The sequence below is a fragment of the Panthera onca genome, chromosome D4, assembly GCF_046562875.1.
Source record: "Panthera onca isolate mPanOnc1 chromosome D4, mPanOnc1 haplotype 2, whole genome shotgun sequence".
Classification (NCBI taxonomy): Eukaryota; Metazoa; Chordata; class Mammalia; order Carnivora; family Felidae; genus Panthera; species Panthera onca.
Window position 1 is genome coordinate 70,675,507 of NC_138351.1, and position 18,439 is coordinate 70,693,945.

An 18,439-nucleotide genomic window follows, 5' to 3' on the forward strand; every position below is an offset into this window, starting at 1 on the left:
AACACCTCTTGCTTTTGAGGTTTCAGCTGCAGAAAGTGATGTTTAAGCCATTCACAATTCAGTAGGGGATGATTAGGTAGGTTCTGCGGGTTTCTTACGACATGAGCCTACGGGGATGTTCCTCTAATTATTCTAACCCTATTTAGTGGATTGCCCAGACTACGGCAGTTTTGGTGTTTTAAATTCTGCAGCCTTTCCTCCAATAAAACCACCGGCATTTCTTGGGATAAAGTGGGATTTTATATCTGATAAGTTAGAACTTTAATTGTAACTAAAAGTAAATCCCTCCTTCCCTGGTCAATGCACAAGGGAAATTCACAATGTTGGAGTGGGTATTTAAGAAGTTGGAGTAGAAAGTTCTCAACAAATTCCCAAACAGGAAAGGAAATATGGATGTTAGAAATCAAGTCCTTCACCCTGGCTGTTTTTATGCTGTCCGTATTCCTTTTTCTGATCTCCAGGGCATCATATCATATTGATTGTTACCTAAGCTTTTGGAAATCTGCTTTCAAAAAATGCCTGGTAAATATCAACTCTTTCTATCCTTTTCTCCACTATTAAAAAGGCTATGATGATATGATTAATTTTACTTCATCAGTCTGATCTTTATTAAAGAGCACGACAAAAGAGCAGAGGTTCCAGATGGTTCAGAGAAAATAAGTAACAAATGTGGACGTTCAGAAAGATGGAAAGGTATGCAACCTTGCTTACAAATACAGTTAAGATGGAAATTCTGATTTTTACCCATCAGACTAACAAAGGTTGAAAAGAATTAGCTAAGGCTAGGAGCTTCCTCTTGTAGCTTCCTCTTTGTAGAATCACAGAGGCCCTTCAAATCGCTGGTGGGGTGGGGTGAGGGAGCAGGGAGAGGAGGTGTAATTAGGTAGAATATCTTTAGGGTGAAATTTAGTTAGGCAATGTCCAAATTAAACACGCACATATCTTTTTACCCAGCACCCCTACTTTCAGGGAGCTTACCTACAGACAGATTTGCTCAAGTACATAAATGGAATATATAAGCACAGCAGAAAAACTGTAATTTTAGAGATTCGAGGCAACCTAAATGACCATCAATACTGATTGGTTAAGTACATGTGCTTGTTTATACGCGGAATAGCTCTAGATTAAGAGGAAGAAACGCTAACGTTTGCCTCTAGGAAAAACTAGGAAACTAGGGAATCGGAAGGTGGAAAGGAAAAATAACTTTTGTATATTTTTGTCTGAATTTTTGCCAATGCATTACCTCCTAAAATAAGTGAAAAAGCACGGCGGTTCTCTTGATTACTGACTTTCTACTTAGTCACCTAATTGTTAAAAGCCTTCTCTGCTTTGTGTAAAATGAAATACTAAGCTAGACAAGTTGGGGACCGAGCGGATGCTGTTTTAATTCTCCCAACTTTTGGGTCCCAATTGTACCAGCAGAATGGATCCTCAGTAGTCTCCCCAACTCCTTCCTCTGCCAGTTCTGCCGCGTGCAGATGGGAAAGCATTGTCCACATTCTGCCTGGCCAGTTATTTCCTAGTATTCTCAGACAGAAATATCATTTTTCTTTTTATTTCCTCTCAAAAGATCACCACGGTGTTTCTGCTCTTAGCTTGTTAGAGTTTCAGAGACGTGTCTTTATGTATTGTGTTAACCCTCTTCCTTCTGATCTTTCTCTTGGAACCAAGCACCCCTTTCCATTGCTAAACTTAGACCATACGTCTCAAGCTATCAACCTTTAACACAGGCCATTCCTTGAGCAAGACTTTGAATATCCTCGACCTGTTTCTCACCACATGGACCGCTAAGGCCTTAAACCTCAAAAGCCACAAAAACTGGCCACCAGCCAGCATCAAACATTGCGCAGAGCACCTTCCATACCTACTGTCATTCACTTCCATTTGGGGATGAGGAGAATGAGGCACAGAGAAGAAACCGGACAAAGGTCACATGGCTGGTGAGTGGCAACGTTGGGATTCAAACCCTGTGGGGCTTCAGAGCATTCACATTTCACCTCGTCAGAAAACTGCGGGGCACATGTCCCAACAAAGTCACCTCTCCACACTGGACCTGCAGTCTGTCTCTCAGCAGCGTGCAGCATCCTGCCAATTTGCTTTTGCAAACTTCTGCCTCTTCCCCACGCTGGGTTCTGAGCCTGGCACGGGTCCCTACGCTGGTGTGTCCATGCCACCTTCAGCTCCAGTGGACGCAGTTCTCTAGCCCCTTGCTTCCGGAGTGAGGAGCGCAGGATGACGACGGATTCCGTTTGACAGACTTGGGAGAGGGACGTTATGATGAAAGGAAGGCCATAGAAAGAAACACTAGATTTTTCACATTCTTCTGCTTCACCGTGAACCTACTAAATAAGTGAAAACATAGCTAGCTACTTATGATGATGGATTCATTTACTGTTTGATTCATGCCTAATCTAAAGAAAAGAGTTGGCCTTTCTAATGAGAGTTAAAGTGGAACAAAAAAAAAAAAAAAAAAAAAAGGCGGCGGCAAACCAGATAGGAAGCTGTGCTTTTCCAAAGTGAGGTCCTGTACTTGCCTGTCTCAGACTCTTCTGGTGACTTAAAATGAAGGTTCCTTAGGTCTTACCACCAATCACTTAAGTAGAGCCTAGAAATCTCCTAAGTTTCTTTATTTTGAGAGAGAGAGAGAAAGAGAGAGAGAGAGAACAAGCAGGGGAGGGGCAGACAGAGAGGGAAAGAGAGAGAATTCTAAGCAGTCTCCACAATGTCAGCACAGAGCCAGACACAGAGCTCGAACCCACAAACCATGAGATCATGACCTGAGCCGATAGCAAGAGTTGGATGCTTAACTGACTGAGCCACCCAGGCACCTCTCCATTTTTAATAAGCTGTCCAAGTAATTCTTTGGTTCCCTAATTTGGGGAAGTTTGCCAATTTGCAGGATTATTTAAGATTTCCTTTGCTGAGGCTCTGCTGAATGTCAACTTCACATTAGTTTCACCTTTTAGATGCCTCAGGGGCCTTCTTAAAAATGTGCTACTTTTCATGTGCAAAGGGACTCTTTCCTGAACAGTACTTTGAGGTTTCTCTCTCCCTGCCCCCTTATGCCTTGCCTTAGCATTTGTCAGTTGCCTCCTGGAGGGAAATGGCAGAGGCAAATCATCCTAAGCCTATTTAAGGCATTTACCTGGTACTTATGGAAGATTTGGTCAGTCAGGGAATTGACTTAGAGCCAAGTTTGGGAAATATTGATTCAAAGGATCAATATGGCTGCTCAGGGAGTTCTTTGATGAGCTCAGATCTTAAAGGACTAGTTAAAACTTGGAAAGTCAAGGGCAACGAAAAGGATCTATTATTGTGTTCAGACCAGGACCCAGGAGGCTGGAGTCACTGACCTGGAAGGATGGTACCATATTAACAGGCGCGGGGGGCAGGGCGGGGTCGGGGGGGTGCAGGGGGGAAGCACTCCTGCACTGCCCTTATTCCTTCATCTTTGCTGTTAAGGGGAACCATTTTCAGTGGAAATGGTAGACCAAGAAATGAAACAGGCGAGAGGGTTTTGAAGGCCAAGATAATTACCTGGCATGATTTCAAGTCTTTCAGTCCATATGAATTGTATCAATCTGACAACAATGCCAATTCACTGTTAAGATATTCTGAGGGATCACAGAAAAATAGGAAATGATACAAGACCAGTAAGTCCTCAGTTTCAAAAATGCAAAAAGCTAATTCCACTGGTTATAGAATCCTGAGGTTGGTTGTGCAGGCAGGTAATACTCCAGAAGAAATGACGAGTTTGTGAGCTCCAGGAAAGGAAGCAGTGAATCATGTCAAATAAGGAGTGTTTCGTAAGAAGAAAATAATGTTCAATCTCTGCTCCTTAGCAAAGGGGGCTGTTGAATGAATGCAGGTTCTAGACTGCTAGAGGGGGGATGGTAAAGTGTTAGGGGTTACTAGACCCCTGGGAGAGAAGCGGGGAGAGGAGTAACAGGGTTATTAGCTAATGAGAGATGGTGATGGACGAGGTTACTTACTGGACCACAGGTGTGCAGCATATGGACAATCACTTGATGCTGGTGGTGGTAAGTGGCTCCCAGTTAGTAACTGGATTCCAGAGTAGTGAGCTCATCAACATAATCTAGTAATAGTCTCATGGAGATGTAGATCGACAGGGTCCCAAATCTCGAGATGATTATTGGCGGGAAGCATTAGAGCACAGGGACCAAGAACATGGGCTGGAGTCAGAACTGCACATGCATGACAATGTGCAAGCTGCTTGGTTAAACCCTAAGCCTGAGCTCCCCCATGTGAGAAAGGAGGGCAAGATCCACCTCACAGAGTGGCCAGGAAGGTCAAGTGAAGCAACACATGGAGCGCAGGAAGCACGCATCTGGTCATCAGTCCCTGTATATTACTGTGGATCCATGTCAACCTACCGGGGTTTCCAGGATCTCGTGGCTGGACTGTCCTCTGCCCTGTAGCAACAAGGCTATCATCATACCAATGCTTCAAATGAGAACACCGCAGACACACCGGGTAACATTCAGATGATGAAGCTGAAGCCAGAACATAGGTGATGGTCAATGTCCTACTCAAAATGTGACGCCCTCGACTGGGTACAGTTGTTCAGATACTTCTGGGACCAGCTCAGAGATGATGTGCTGCCTGTTATCTGGCTAGACATTTCTGTTAGAATGAAGGTGGAATAATTCATTTGTTGAACAGACATTCACAAGCACCTGCTATCTACCAGGCACTGGGGAGCAAAGGCAAATATGATACAAAGCTCATACTTAAGCGTACAGGCTCCAGGATAAGATGAACCAAAGAGGCAGTTTTTTTTTTTTTAAATTTTTTTTTTTTTTTTTTTCAACGTTTATTTATTTTTGGGACAGAGAGAGACAGAGCATGAACGGGGGAGGGGCAGAGAGAGAGGGAGACACAGAATCGGAAACAGGCTCCAGGCTCTGAGCCATCAGCCCAGAGCCTGACGCGGGGCTCGAACTCACGGACCGCGAGATCGTGACCTGGCTGAAGTCGGACGCTTAACCGACTGCGCCACCCAGGCGCCCCAAGAGGCAGTTTTAATGTAAAGCAGTGAATGCAATGTTGCCATAGGAGGGCCAAGGGAAAGTTACAGAGCTGAGCACGGAAACCAACCCAATTTGCAGAGGTGGGGTGGTCAGAGTCCCTGGGAGAAGACGCACCTGAGTGGAGGTTGAAGGGGTGAGTGGCAGCTGGGCAAAGGGGATGGGAGTGACAGAGTTCTTGGCAGAAGAAACAGGATTTGCAAAGCACAGGTCGGGGCAACAGCAGGATACGGTGAATGCCAGGACCCACAAGCAGCGTGGTGGTGCAGACGTTTAAACAGGAGGGTGAGAAATGGGGCAAAATAGGCTTGAGTAATAGGATGGAAGCAGATAGCAAAGGAATTCCATAAAGAAGGCCTTGGACTTCACCCTCTGGGTGGTGGTGAACCCTGGCAGATGTGGAGCGTTGGAATGACACAACCAGAGTGTTTCCTTAGAAAAGATTCTTCTAGAGACTGAGCAGGAGGAGCCTGTCAGGAGCCTGGAATCAGGGAGACCAGGAAGAGCATCTCTCAAGGCAAAGGTTGGCAAGGAAACTGAGTAGACCCAGGGACTGCCTGGGTGCAGGTGGCAAAAGGGAAAAGAGCTACGGATGGTGTAGCGGGCAGAAGAGAGAAAATCGGGCAGACGTCTTTTTTATCTCCAGCAAAAGATGATGAATTTGATTTCTGACATGAGTTTGAGCTGTATATACGGGATACACAGGCTGAAATGTCAGTCTAAAATCTTGTAGGACTAGTCTGGGTAAGAGACCAGGGTTCTAGGGCCAACAGCCATAAAGCTGTGCCAGCATGAAAAGTCCCAGGCAGACTGCAATGGAGATAAAAGAGGTGGGCAGAGGAAGGACCCCTGGAAAACACCGATATTTAAGAGGACGACAGAGGAAGAGGCTGTTACAAAGACAGAAGCAAAAGTCAAAGAGCTGGAGAAGCAGATGTTGAAAAAGCCAAGGGAACAGAACTTCGAGAAGCTGTGAGTGAGTGACCATCACCATCACATGCAGTAGAGGAAGGTCCACAGAGTTGCGGGATGAAAAGTGTGCACCTCATTTAACAATTAGGAGGCCGTAAGTATGCATCCTGGTTAGACTTCGTGGTTGCAGACAACTGAATCCACTCAAGTTATTTTAAGCAGAAAGGTATTTATTAGAGGGGATCTGTGTACACCATCTCCAGGAGGCCACAGACACAGGTTTGGATGTCTTTCCACCGGAAACAGTGAGTCGCCAGGACCAACACCCATCCTCATCACAGGACCGTTATGGGGGAAACCCACTCTGCCACCGCTTCACTCAGTCCAGAGCCTGTGACCAGTTACTAGAACCTTCACCACAGATGAACCAGATGAAGAAATGCTTCAGCCACCGTGCCTACCAGAGCTGCTCTTCCCAAGGGCAGCTTCATCCTCGGACGAACTTCCTCCATGTCACCTAACGGAATGCTCACCTCCAGACTTCGGAGAGCTCACCGTCCCACTACCTACGTCATCCACAAACGATACTTCTGCGCAATGTAAAATGAAGATGGAGTCCAAAAAAGCAAGAATAATCTTTATTCCTTGGAAACACATTTGTAAAAATGGATCACTAAGATTAAAAGATTCAGAACACATTTATTTGTATGTGGCACAAACACTGAGGATCAAAACATCTGCTACAACAGAATACACCTGTAAACAGATTATCTTAGGAAGAGTTTGTCGGTGAAGGACTCCGCCGTGCAAGGCCTGGGCCCCTCCTGCTGGACAGATTTTTGTGGTAACCAAAAATAGATCAGATTTTAGCAATAAAGTGTCTTAAGAGATGTCAACACATTTTTTTAAAAAAGGCTTACAGTGGGCCAAATTACAATTACATATACTTAAATGGCATAAGAATCGTTTTTCACAAAAAGACCAATGAAAAATTATCTCAGGTTTACCAAGGAAAAAAAAAAGTCTGATTTGTGGCTTCAAATGGGGGGGTGGGGTGGGGAAATAAATATTTTGGTACAAGTTCTACCCTAAAAGACAGCCCATTGATAGCTGGTACTACAAAATGTACAACACCTATCCCATCCTATTCTACAGAATGCTTTGGCACAGCTTCATTAAAATCTTACACACTTTAATTTGAGCCATAAATGTTATCTTGGATTTCATGTTGCTTTTTAAAAGAGTTAAGTCCAGGGTAAAAACCAAGCCTCAAATTCTATAAATTCTGACAGTGTGTGTTCACAATTGTGTCTTCTGAAATCATGCAAGTTAGCAGCACCGATCAACAATTGAAAAAAAATTATTCTTGTACTTGAGCAACAAATTCTATCAAAAAGGGATGCTATGCAATTTATGATTAGTAAAACTGCTAAGATTCAATGTGCCTGAACTGCTTTAAGATCAGAAATTCAAAGCCTCCCTGCATTTATGTAACAAGTTATATACGTTCTTGCACTTCCGAAAGCAGTAGCCCTCTGTTAGAGAAGGGAAATTTGCAGTTTTCCTATGAGCAATTTAGTTTGAATGTTACATCCTCAGACTAAAAATATTAACTTTTAATACGATCACAGAATTTTAGAGCTGGAAGGAGCTTGGCAATCACTTAGTCCTACCCACTCTTTCCAGATGGGGGAAAAGGAGGCCAGCAAAGGAGAAAGGCTTGTCCACAATCTCACAACGGCCAGGACTGGGCCCCAGGGCTGTATGGTACTCTACAAAGAGCTCTCTTCCTAAGTTCTTCTGGTTTTATTTGGTCCCATTCATTAAATAACAGAGAAATACCAAATACACAGCAATATGATAAACATAGACTTTTGCTCCAAATTTTAAATCAGAATATTAAAACGATTCCTGAGCCTTTCACTACCTTCATTTTATTGAGAACGCAGTCAACAGTAAATTGCGACTACTGATTGTGGAGATTTTCAAATATGTACATGGACTCCAGAAACACCTTTCAGAACTATTCCTTAAGGACACTTTTGCGGACGCGTCTGTGTGATGGCAAGACATGTTTCATGGAATGTAATGAAACCATGCTGGTGAACAGAGGTGAGATGTGTCAGTCTTTCAAAGTGCAGTCATGAGTTTATCTCGGTACATCATACTTTGCACTCCTCCTAAGTTCTTCTGGTTCTGGTCGTGGACATAATCGAAACGGCCGCCACTTCCACTGGCCGACGTTTCCCAGTGTGGCCTGTCATCCTGAAAGCATGGCCTGTTTTGTTGGCAGAGTGAATGGTTAGCGGGAGGGATGGAAGAAAATTCAGAAATGTGAGTGAAACAACACAAGCACGAGGCAAGCGGGCGGGAAAAACCATGAACCATGTGAATGGGGATGGTTTCCAAGCTGAAATGAGTGGATTTGCTCAGGTATGTTTAAAATTCGGATGCAGGTAATCTACCAACTTCCAAGTGGAGAAAAGCTCGGTTGCGGCCATACCACATTTCTCAAAGGGCACCTTGAGGATCCCTAGTCTGGGGGAAGTCAGGTGAAAAAGGTTCCTTTCCCAGGCACTTCTCGGGGCTGTGACCATGCTACGGTGCCCTGTGAGTGCCTTAGGCAGCGTTTACCAGAGCCTAGGACCAATGAACTCTGTATCTCAGGCAGTGCTTCTCCAACTCTGGAGAGCCTGGTAAAACACGGACTGCGGGGCCCCACCCCCAGAGATCCTGACCCAGTAGGGCCCGGGTGGGGCAAAGAATGCATCAGCAAGCTCCCAGGTGAGGCGCACTGTTCCAGCCTTCCTCGGAATCCCCACTGCTAAGTGCTGGGCAAGGTCATGCCTCAGAAGGAAAACTAATGTGACAAAACAGGCCAAAAGAAGTGTAAAATTCTGTAAAAACAAGGTTAATAAAAATAGCACTTCTAGAAATCTCTTCTGTTTCTTATGTCTGGAAAATAAACTGCCTTCGCAATACACAGAAACATTTAGAATTATTAGTCCACTAGGCTGACTAGCTTTAAAAAGCTACCCAAATATCAAGTGCTTACGATCAAACAGCACTGCTCTCCTCCAAGGTCCCCCCAACAAAAGTGGCAAGAATTCTCAAGAACTAATTGCTCTCATTTGCCTTACTCCAAATGGATTTATTTCCATCATTTCATTCTCCGTACTTTCTCAAGCAGCAAGGCTAGCAACCTTACCAAGAAATAACTTTATGCAAAGTGAATTCACCAACAGAAAGAGCTTCACACATAAACACCAATTAAGACTGATCTAAAATTCAAATCTTAAAAGGAACGTTTGCCTTTACAAAGCTAGCGTTAAAACACTCTCGAGCCTAACTAGAAACCCAGCAAGGCAGGTGCCAGTTTACTTGGAAAGGACTGTGGTAGGGTTAGGGCAGAGGTGAGTAAAACAGAGCCCTCAGGCTAAATCCCACTCACCATCTGCTTTGGTAAATAAGTTTATTGGAATGCAGCCCTGCCCATTCACTTCTGTCTGAGGCTGCTTTGAAGCTACAAGAGCAGAGTTGAGTAGTTGTGACAGAGAGCACAAAGCTGAAAATATTGATTATGTGGCTCTTAACAGAGAAAGTTTACTGACCCCTAGGTTCAGAAAAAAGATCCACAATGACAAAAAGCAAACCCCCACTCCATCCCTGAAAAAAAGTCCTTTCAAAAAACCCACAACAAAAATCCCCAAGCTCAAAGCATATTTTTAGTAACCGAATTCTTGGGACAGGAAAATGTTACTTAGAAATTTTAAGCAACATTTCTAACACAAAACCAAACCAAAAATATCTAAGGTTAGAATGACTGAAAAAACAAAAAACAAAACCCAATTCATTTTCATTTCATAAAGCAGAACTTTGGTAAATCCAGACTCATCACTGGCTTCTTTTGCTCTGCAAATTATTCATCTCTGCCATGACACAGCAGCTCTTAACCGTTGTTTCCGATGCAGACTTTCGATTCACAACGAGGCAGAATTTGAGCCTTTCCGGAGAAAGGGAGAACTTTCAAGTAAGTACAGCTCCGTGAGCTCAAGCACTTACCTTACATTTGGAGAGTGAGGGTGCCACCGAGGCTGGCTGGGGTGGATATTGGGATGGTATTGAGGCTAGAAATGAAATACCAAACTTGATTATTCAATGACCTTTTGATTTCAATGGTCTTCATTTAGTTTCTCTTTTACTGGCATCCAGCTGAGGGGCCCAGGGCTGTGACTGGAAAGGCTATAACCAAACCCTGGATGGGCGGTGGCTTCCCAGGACGATCACGTTTCCCCTATGACAAAGGCAGGGGGGCTGGAAGGCTGCCCTCGGAAGAAAGGGGAAAGCATCTGTCTGGGAAGGGTCCCCAAGAGCGCCCAGGACAGGCAGTATTCATCTCTCCCAAGGGAACAGACGGAGGACACCCAAGATATGGGGTGAATGGTAGGCAATTTCTTTCTTCAGAAACAATTTTTGTCATTGCTGAAGATGACGACAACCGTGTGTAACAGTGACATCTGCAAACACAAGACAACTGGATGGGGACATTAAGTCAGCAGGATTGTGGGCGAACACCTTCTCCCTTGTTTAAGCAATAAGAATAATTTTCTAAAATGTGATCCAAAACCTAGTACCAAACCTCGCCGCCCACCTGGCCGTCACCAAAAACAAACAAAACCCCAAACCATTCAGAGCACTGATTATTCTGATACAACAGAAGGAAAGAAGGAAGGAATTTGTCCATTCAAAAAATGGATCCAGATTGATGACTCACAGAACGAGCAGGAGTGAAGACAAGGCAGGCCTGGCTGGGTGACGGGACTGTCTACCGCCTCTGGCCTGTAGAGGGCGGTGGCTCCAGGCAAGGCCAGAAGCCACGGGGCTTCTCAAGGCTAAACTTTCTGTGGAGCACATGAAACCCTCCTGACGTTTAAGTCACTACAGTCTTGCCACCATTATTCTTTTAATTATTTCTTCCCCTTCTGCTCCTTCCCCTGCTGTTTTGGTTAATAAGCAGAGGCCTGTTCTGTATTATGGAAAATTCTCAGTAATTCTGTTCATTCAGTTTTCAGGAAACTGAGATGCCCTCCCTGCCTATTCTGTATTCTAGTGAGCTCTCTCCTTCAGAGCTGCCTGTCAGCAAGCTAAGTGTGCAGCCCCCTGCACAGGCTACGGGAAAAGGGAATCTGGAGAAAAGATCTCAGGAGCAGACGCTGAAAGCTGACCTCTCTTAGGGAGACAAACACCTAGAGTTTAGATGTGCCCATAGCTGAAATGCTTCCAGTGTTTTGGTCACACAGCCAGGCCCCAAATGAGGCTCCTGGCTGCATCTTCAACAAAAGGGAATAATGTAGAATAGAAATGGACCTTCTGTTCCACTCCCTGTCTTCAAACACAAGCAAATCAGATTCATTAGGGAGAGGTGGGTACCTCATCCATAAAGACCTGGAAGGATATTCCCAAACCTTCCTTGATCTCCTTCGGTAATTTATTCACACTCTAAAGCTGTCAAGCAGCATTTTTAAATGTTAACCCAGATGGTCATTGGGGCAGTTTTTTCCCCTGGGGATAATTGGAAATATATATGTGCATTTTTGCTTGTCACAATGACTGCAAAATTACCTTTTAACTACTGGGCAGAGAAGAGGAAAGCTAAGCATCTGTAACTCTTGGGACAGTCCCAACAATGAAGAACTGTCCCTCCCCAAACGCCAAGAGATGTCCTTATCAAAACCACAGAAATCTATCCTTTGCAGTTGGCTAGTCTCACTGAGCTCACAATAAGACAGATGTTCCATACTCCCATTCTCCCGAAAACCCTTCTCGGCACTCAAGCCTTTATCAATCAGGCCACTTCTCAGGACGTTCTCTTCCCGCTCAATTCATTCCCAAACCTTGACAGAGCAACACGTAACCTCCAAGATGGCTAAGGTGTGGGGGACCAGTGGTTGCCAAAGATGTTACAAGAACAGTTTTCGTGCATGTGAGTTCCGTGAACAACTTCCTCCGTATTCACTCTGAGCAGGGAATAATGGGCTTTGTTTTCATTTTTTTTCTTGCCTTCAAGCAGGGACCGCCCGTCCACAACTCTTTCCTTCCCCCACAGCTAGCCAGTCACACCCGAAAATTTCTCCAAACCAAAAAGCTGATCTGTGACTGAGAAGATTCAAGAACCTAAAAAAGACAAGATCGGGAAACCTAGCTTTTCCCCTACCAGGTTCAAAGCACTTTTTACATGTTATTCCCCCCAAACTCAGAAGTCGTGCCCAGATTCTACACATTGGGAATATGATTTCATGTATGGAAGATGATATGGCAAAATTCTTCTGAAACATAATTTGGAGACCTCGTAAAAGTCATGTACGTTAGGATCCCACCCCCATCGAAAAATTAATATCTACGGTAACAAAAGATCAGGAAAGACACTAAACCAGAACAAACGCTCCCAGGTGACCTCATGGAGTAGCTTCTTGTGACATCCGAAACCAGACTGTGATGGAGGAAACCTGAGCGTAATGTCCTTGGACAGAACCCGCCCAGGAAAAGAGAAATGGCCCCAAGTGAGGAGGCCATCAGACACGACTGCTGCCTCTAGGCACAAACCTACTAAGTGAGGGACACGCTGTCAGCACAGCTCATCAGAACCCCCTTAGCAGCTCTGAAGCTCTCTGATGCCCAGAACTATCTGTCCCTAGAGCATCTGATTGTTCAGCCCAGGGTGAGGCCCAAGCACCGGCCATGTTTTTAAAGCCTGCCTGATGGTTTTAACATGCAGTGGGGTTGAAGACCACTGGTGTTGGTGATTTCCAGTTATGAGGATCAGAGAAGGCTCTGTGGAGGAGGCGGCTTCTGAGGGGACTCTGGAGGGGATTTTAATGCACAGACAAGTGAGGGGATTTCAGGCAGACAAGCATGGAAACGGGAACAGTGGGAGGAAATTCTGGGGGCACCGATTATGTGATTCTTTGAGAGTTGAACATATGATGTATGATAAGGAGCAGAGAGGAGGAAGGCAATAAATGTAGAAAACCAAGTTGGAGCCAGGTTGCAGAAGGCTGTGAATGGCCAGCAAGAGCCACCCCCAGGTAACTGTGAGTGGGTAGGCGGGCAGGCGGTGAGGGCCCTGGTTGGCCACCCTGTAAAAGAGCATATCACGAGACACAGAAACCTATCTGTGCTCCTTCTGCAGGAAACAGGCCTGGCACAATGCTTTACAAAGTAGGTTCTGGAAACCAGTGCTCCACTGATAACAGATACACTATCAAAAACAGGCAGGTAGGTGAGAAGCTAGCTTTTTTTGATTGGGGGAGGGGGTGTTGAATATCAAATGATTTGGGGAGACAATGGATTAAAAAAAATAAAACGTTATCTTTTTTGCAGGATTTCTCAGTACTTTTGAAACCCCAGCGGAGACTGTAAGATCCAAGAAGGGGAATGAAGGACACATCTCCCAAACGTGTGACTGAGACACCCTTTCCTGGAGGCACATCTCAAGGGACTCATGTTCCCTAGGCCTAGAACACGCTGACAAAACATGGCCTCACTTGAGCGCTCCTAAGAGGTTGTGTTTGACCACCCAGAAACTTAAACATATGTTTCTGTGGTTTGCCAGTTGATAAGATTAAGAAAAAATAGGCAGCTGAAATGACCAAGAGGGGCCAGGAGTCACAGAGGAAGGTTCTCCTCTCACCGTTTTCTCAAAAAAACAAAAAAACCAAGCCCCCCCCCCACCCCACAACCAACAAAAAGCATGTTATTATTTCTTCAAAATCTGACTATAAGCATAATAACTACTTGATGTAGAAAATTTTGAAATTTTAAGAAGTATTCAAGAAAGTCTTTAAAAGCAGTATCTCACCTGGTAATTATGGACTTCAGGATTTGTTTTAGAGCTATAGAAAAGAAGGGAAAAATTGTAATGTAACAGGTTGTAAAGCGGCACTGTTAGTGATTTTTTAACGATCATAAATCTTAAACACCACCTACACTGTTAGGAACTTTCACGAACACCGCTTCTTTTTGGTTATTAGCTGTTTACATGAACATATAACCAAGGAAACCAAACACCAACTTCCATTCGTCACTTTCGAGCTCACAAACTGAAACACAAAGGTAATACTCCAGAATCCTGCTTGCCACGCTTTGGTGACAAAAAGGAGGTCCTTTCAGTTGGGACACACCAAGTACTTTTAGCTCCCATTCCAGGTCTGCGCTGGCACTGCTGGGTGGCACCAGACGGCTCCAGTGACGCCCAGAGCTTTTTCCAACTGAAGGGAGAGCTGAACATCTACCGGCCGTTTTTGAACATCTACCGCTATGGGTCCCACTGCTATGAACAATGCCACGATCCGGCCACCACTGTGGAACGCTCATTCCATATAAGGCTCTGTACTGGGAGCTCCACATCTGTTACTATTTAATCCGTACCACAAGGCTATGAGGTCAATAACTGGTACCACCTCATTTTACAGATAAAGGAAAGGTTGCCTAACAGAGAAGTTGGGAAACCTGCTCAGGGTCAGTCAGCTACGCAGTCAGTGGCAGAGCTGGGACTGGAATGGGTATCTGCTCCATCTCAGAGCCCACCTTCTTTCCACGGAGTCCAGCTGGCTCCCTGACGGTCCGAGCAAAGGTACCACGCTCCTCATGCACGATCCTATTTTGGTGGACTCACAAGTAAAACTACTCTGGTTAAACAACTATACGTACTCACATATATGGGCAGAGAATCCCAGGCTGGCTTTGCACTTAAAACACATGTGTTTCCTAAGTAAGGCTGGCATCCGCCAGGAGAAACACAAACAATCACGGCACCATCGTTGGGCTACGTGGCTAGGGTGGTGTGCTCGAAATCAAGGTTTATTGCTTCAACAATGAGAGAAACATTTTACTGTTATGAGTCTTGCTTGGGGTCTAAATGGCTCTGTCTTCCAGAAAGGCCAGTGCACCGAGCCAGGCTCTGGGCCAGATTCACCTCCAGCTGGATTTTATCTGGAAGGTTAAGTGTTCTGCAAGGTGCAATTTTTCTGGTATCACCTCTGCAGCCCAGAGCGCAATTTCATCCCTGGCTCCCACAGCAATCCTACTCACCCCGGGATCCCACAGGCTGCGAAGAGCAATTGAACAGCTGCGAACAGTGGTTATTAGCTCATTTGTTCCTAAAGGGTATATTTACTGGGTTTTTTTGTTCCTGGTGGATACTTTTTTTAAGTTTGTTTTGGTTCCCAATATATATAATCTCCACTAGATGCTCAATATATATATAATCTCCACTAGATGCTAAAAGGAAAATATAATTTTATTAGGGAAAAACAAAACAATCGCTTCCTTAGCAAAGGAAAGAAATGTTGTAACTCACAGGCCCCTGAGAATTAAAAGCAAGATACACTGACAGGTGGAGAAAGGTGCAAATGCTTCTAGCATACTACCCGCAGCAGGGATCCTAGAGAAGGGCCAGCCCACAGGCCTACAATGAACCCATGTGGGAGCCCCTCCCTCGGGGGGCCAGGGTATGCTCCATGGCAGTTCAACAGGACTCTGCAGCCCTTCTTCAGGTGCTGAGAACTGAACCCAGACACAAGAGTCGGCCGCCTGCCTCCTCACAGAATGGCACTGCAGGCGGAGCCTGGAACCAGAGACACAGGGCTGAGCTCCAGCTGTGTGATACAAGGGGCTGGTTATGTTCCCTAGCGCGCTTCGGGGCCCTTGCGGGTGTCTTGTGGCTGCCTGGGGGACAGGGGTCAGATGTCAGAGGAACAGCAGGCACCAGCCCTTTCCTCCCTGCCTGGCTCCACCCAGGGCAGCTCCACTTTTGTCTGTTCTCTATATTGGACTTCCAGGTCAGGTTTCTTCCGGGGGGCGAAAATCAGAGACTCAAAAAGTTAGGGCAAACACTGATCTAGCCCAAACTCCTTGTTTTCAGTGAGAAAAAGGAAGCCCAGCAGGAAGACCTAAGGCCCCCGCGCTGGGTTAGAGCAAGGCTGGGACGAGGCGGGAGGCCTTCTGGTCCCTTGGCCTGCACCCTCATCACCAACCAAGGCCTCTGGCTTATCCGCTCCTCCACATGCCGGGCTCTGCCCGAGTACAGGTGCAGGGCACATGGCACAGTCAACTTGTGTTCATCTCTAAGACCTCCCCAGCAGTCTGAGACCCGTGTGCCTGGGAAGACCAAGGGGCTGACTAAACTGGGCTGCCAGTGCCTGGAGCTTGGATACCAGGGCCGAAGGAATGACAGCCTGTAATTCTCCAGCATGAGAGAGCAGCTGTCCACCTAGGTCAAAACTCACATAAGCAGTTGTTTCAGAGAGAGAAAAAGAGGCAAGTGCAAGATGGGATGGTGGTTCCCACACACTAGAATCACCTGGGACTTAAAAAAAAAAAAAAAAAAAAAAGCAAAAAACCCTAGGTGCGTGAGTCCCCTGCCCAGAGACTGATTCAATGAGCCTGGGGTATGGCTGGGCTGAGGGGGACGTTTCAAGGCTCACCAGGAGATTCCATGTACAGGAAAGATCAAGAACACCTGTGCTGGGGGAGGGGCTGGCAAATCACACCCATGGGCCAAATGTAGCCCACCTGCATTTATGAGTAAAGTTTTACTGGAACGCAGCAGCCTTGTCCTTTCATTTACGGACTGTCTATGGCTGCTTTTGTGCGCCAACCACAGAGCTGAGCAGTCATGAAAGAGACAGCATTGCCTACAAAGTCCCAAGTATTTACTATCTGGCACTTCACAGGAAAAGTTTGTTCACATCTGTGCTGGAGTTTCAGTCTTGTGACATGTTCTTTTTTCTGCACGAAATTCAATAAACGTGTTTCGTAAAGGTTTTCTACACTGTATGACCGTAAAATCTGCACATCACTGAGCGAATCCAGCATTTGCTCTCACGGAGCTTTCGCTCAAGAGCATGGCCTTTCTTTCCCATCACTGCCTGCAATGCCATCAGCACAGTGCGCTGTACACATTCCTCTCACCTTCATCACCCACTGTTGTAATAAACAAAGCACAAAGCTACACAAACAGAGCAGCTGTGTTTTAAAAAAGAAAAAAAAAAAACGGTCTTGGAACATTCCATTGTGTACTTATTGAGAACCAGGAGGATGGTATAGTCAGGCAGCAGAAAAAGCAGGGGAAAATCATCAGGTGACTCACTCTGTGGTTTAATTGTATTAAAGAAAAAGTCAACATTGCAAATAAAGACGATAATTAGAAGAGCTGTACCCCAGAGTCTGGGGGCACTTACCAGAACTGAGCCGCTATCACTGGGTTGCTTGCTTTAAAGGAAAAACAGAAAGGTATGCCATCTTAGAGAGCTGTATCACTTTTTTTTAATCACGTGATGACAATGACTAGGGTGGAGATTTCTGTGGTTGCAGCGGGGTCCCTCCCCAGGAGGCAGAATTTCCACATTAGCTCCTTCTTTCTGGAGGAAAAGTCTCTTTTCCACTGTGCCAAGCCCTCCAATTCACTCAGCGGATGCCGAGCATGGTCCCAGGGCCAGGTGCTCTCAGATACAGAAATGAGAGGCAATTCTGGCTCTCAAGGGGTTCACAGTCTTGACACAGAGACAGAGAGGTGTGTGAAATCAAAGACCGGAGAAGGGGATGATAGAGGCTGAAATATACGCCTGACAGTACTGGGAAGCTCAGGGCAGACTTTTGTAGCTGGGGCAGGATGTGAGTCTGTGGAAGGGACCATGGACAGAGCTAAAGCTTGTTTATCTAGACTCCCATTTCATTTAGGTGGCTTGGTCGGTTGAGCATCTGACTTCCCCTCAGGTCATGATCTCACGGTTTGTGGGTTTGAGCCCCGTGTTGGGCTCTGTGCTGACAGCTCAGAGCCTGCAGCCTGCTTCGGATTCTGTGTCTCCCTCTCTCTCTGCCCCTCCCTCCCTCACACGCTCTCTCTCTCTCTCTCTCTCTCAAAAATAAACATTTAAAAAAATTTAAAAAGATGTAGCACAGAAAATCATTAAAAGCTTCACAGAGATGCCAGAACTCTGGCTGGGAAAAAAATGCCAGTAACACAAAAGAAAAAAAGAGGATGGAGACTGGGAAAGAAAGTAGAGGAGAATCAGGGAACCTATGGTCTAGAAGAGGTCCAAAGCCACCCATGGGTCAAGACATAGGACACACCCTCCCCTCTGCAGTGGCCACACCAAGGGGCCTTTCCCTTTGTGCCTGCACACGCCTCCAGGGACTGGAAGCCCAGTACAGTCTTGAGATGGCTCTATCTTTTTTTTTTTTTTTTTTCAACGTTTTTTATTTATTTTTGGGACAGAGAGAGACAGAGCATGAACGGGGGAGGGGCAGAGAGAGAGGGAGACACAGAATCGGAAACAGGCTCCAGGCTCCGAGCCATCAGCCCAGAGCCTGACGCGGGGCTCGAACTCACGGACCGCGAGATCGTGACCTGGCTGAAGTCGGACGCTTAACCGACTGCGCCACCCAGGCGCCCCAAGATGGCTCTATTTTTGACAGCA

General features: G+C 45.7%; 1 protein-coding gene across 12 annotated transcripts in view; it reads right to left on the reverse strand.

Annotated features, from left to right (window-relative positions):
- The window catches only part of EPB41L4B (erythrocyte membrane protein band 4.1 like 4B), a 129,758-nt gene that overhangs the window by 45,252 nt on the left and 66,067 nt on the right, over nt 1-18,439 (reverse strand). For 11 of the 12 annotated variants that reach the window (XM_060609080.3, XM_060609079.3, XM_060609084.3 and 8 more), the window contains 3 exons: nt 17,201-17,231; nt 13,819-13,852; nt 10,023-10,087 (listed from right to left, as the gene is read on the reverse strand). In XM_060609080.3, coding sequence (XP_060465063.1) covers nt 10,023-10,087; nt 13,819-13,852; nt 17,201-17,231 — 130 coding nt within the window. Of the gene's footprint in view, nt 1-6,582; nt 8,239-10,022; nt 10,088-13,818; nt 13,853-17,200; nt 17,232-18,439 lie in introns of those variants that run through there. The other variant, XM_060609093.3, reaches the window with a different exon arrangement.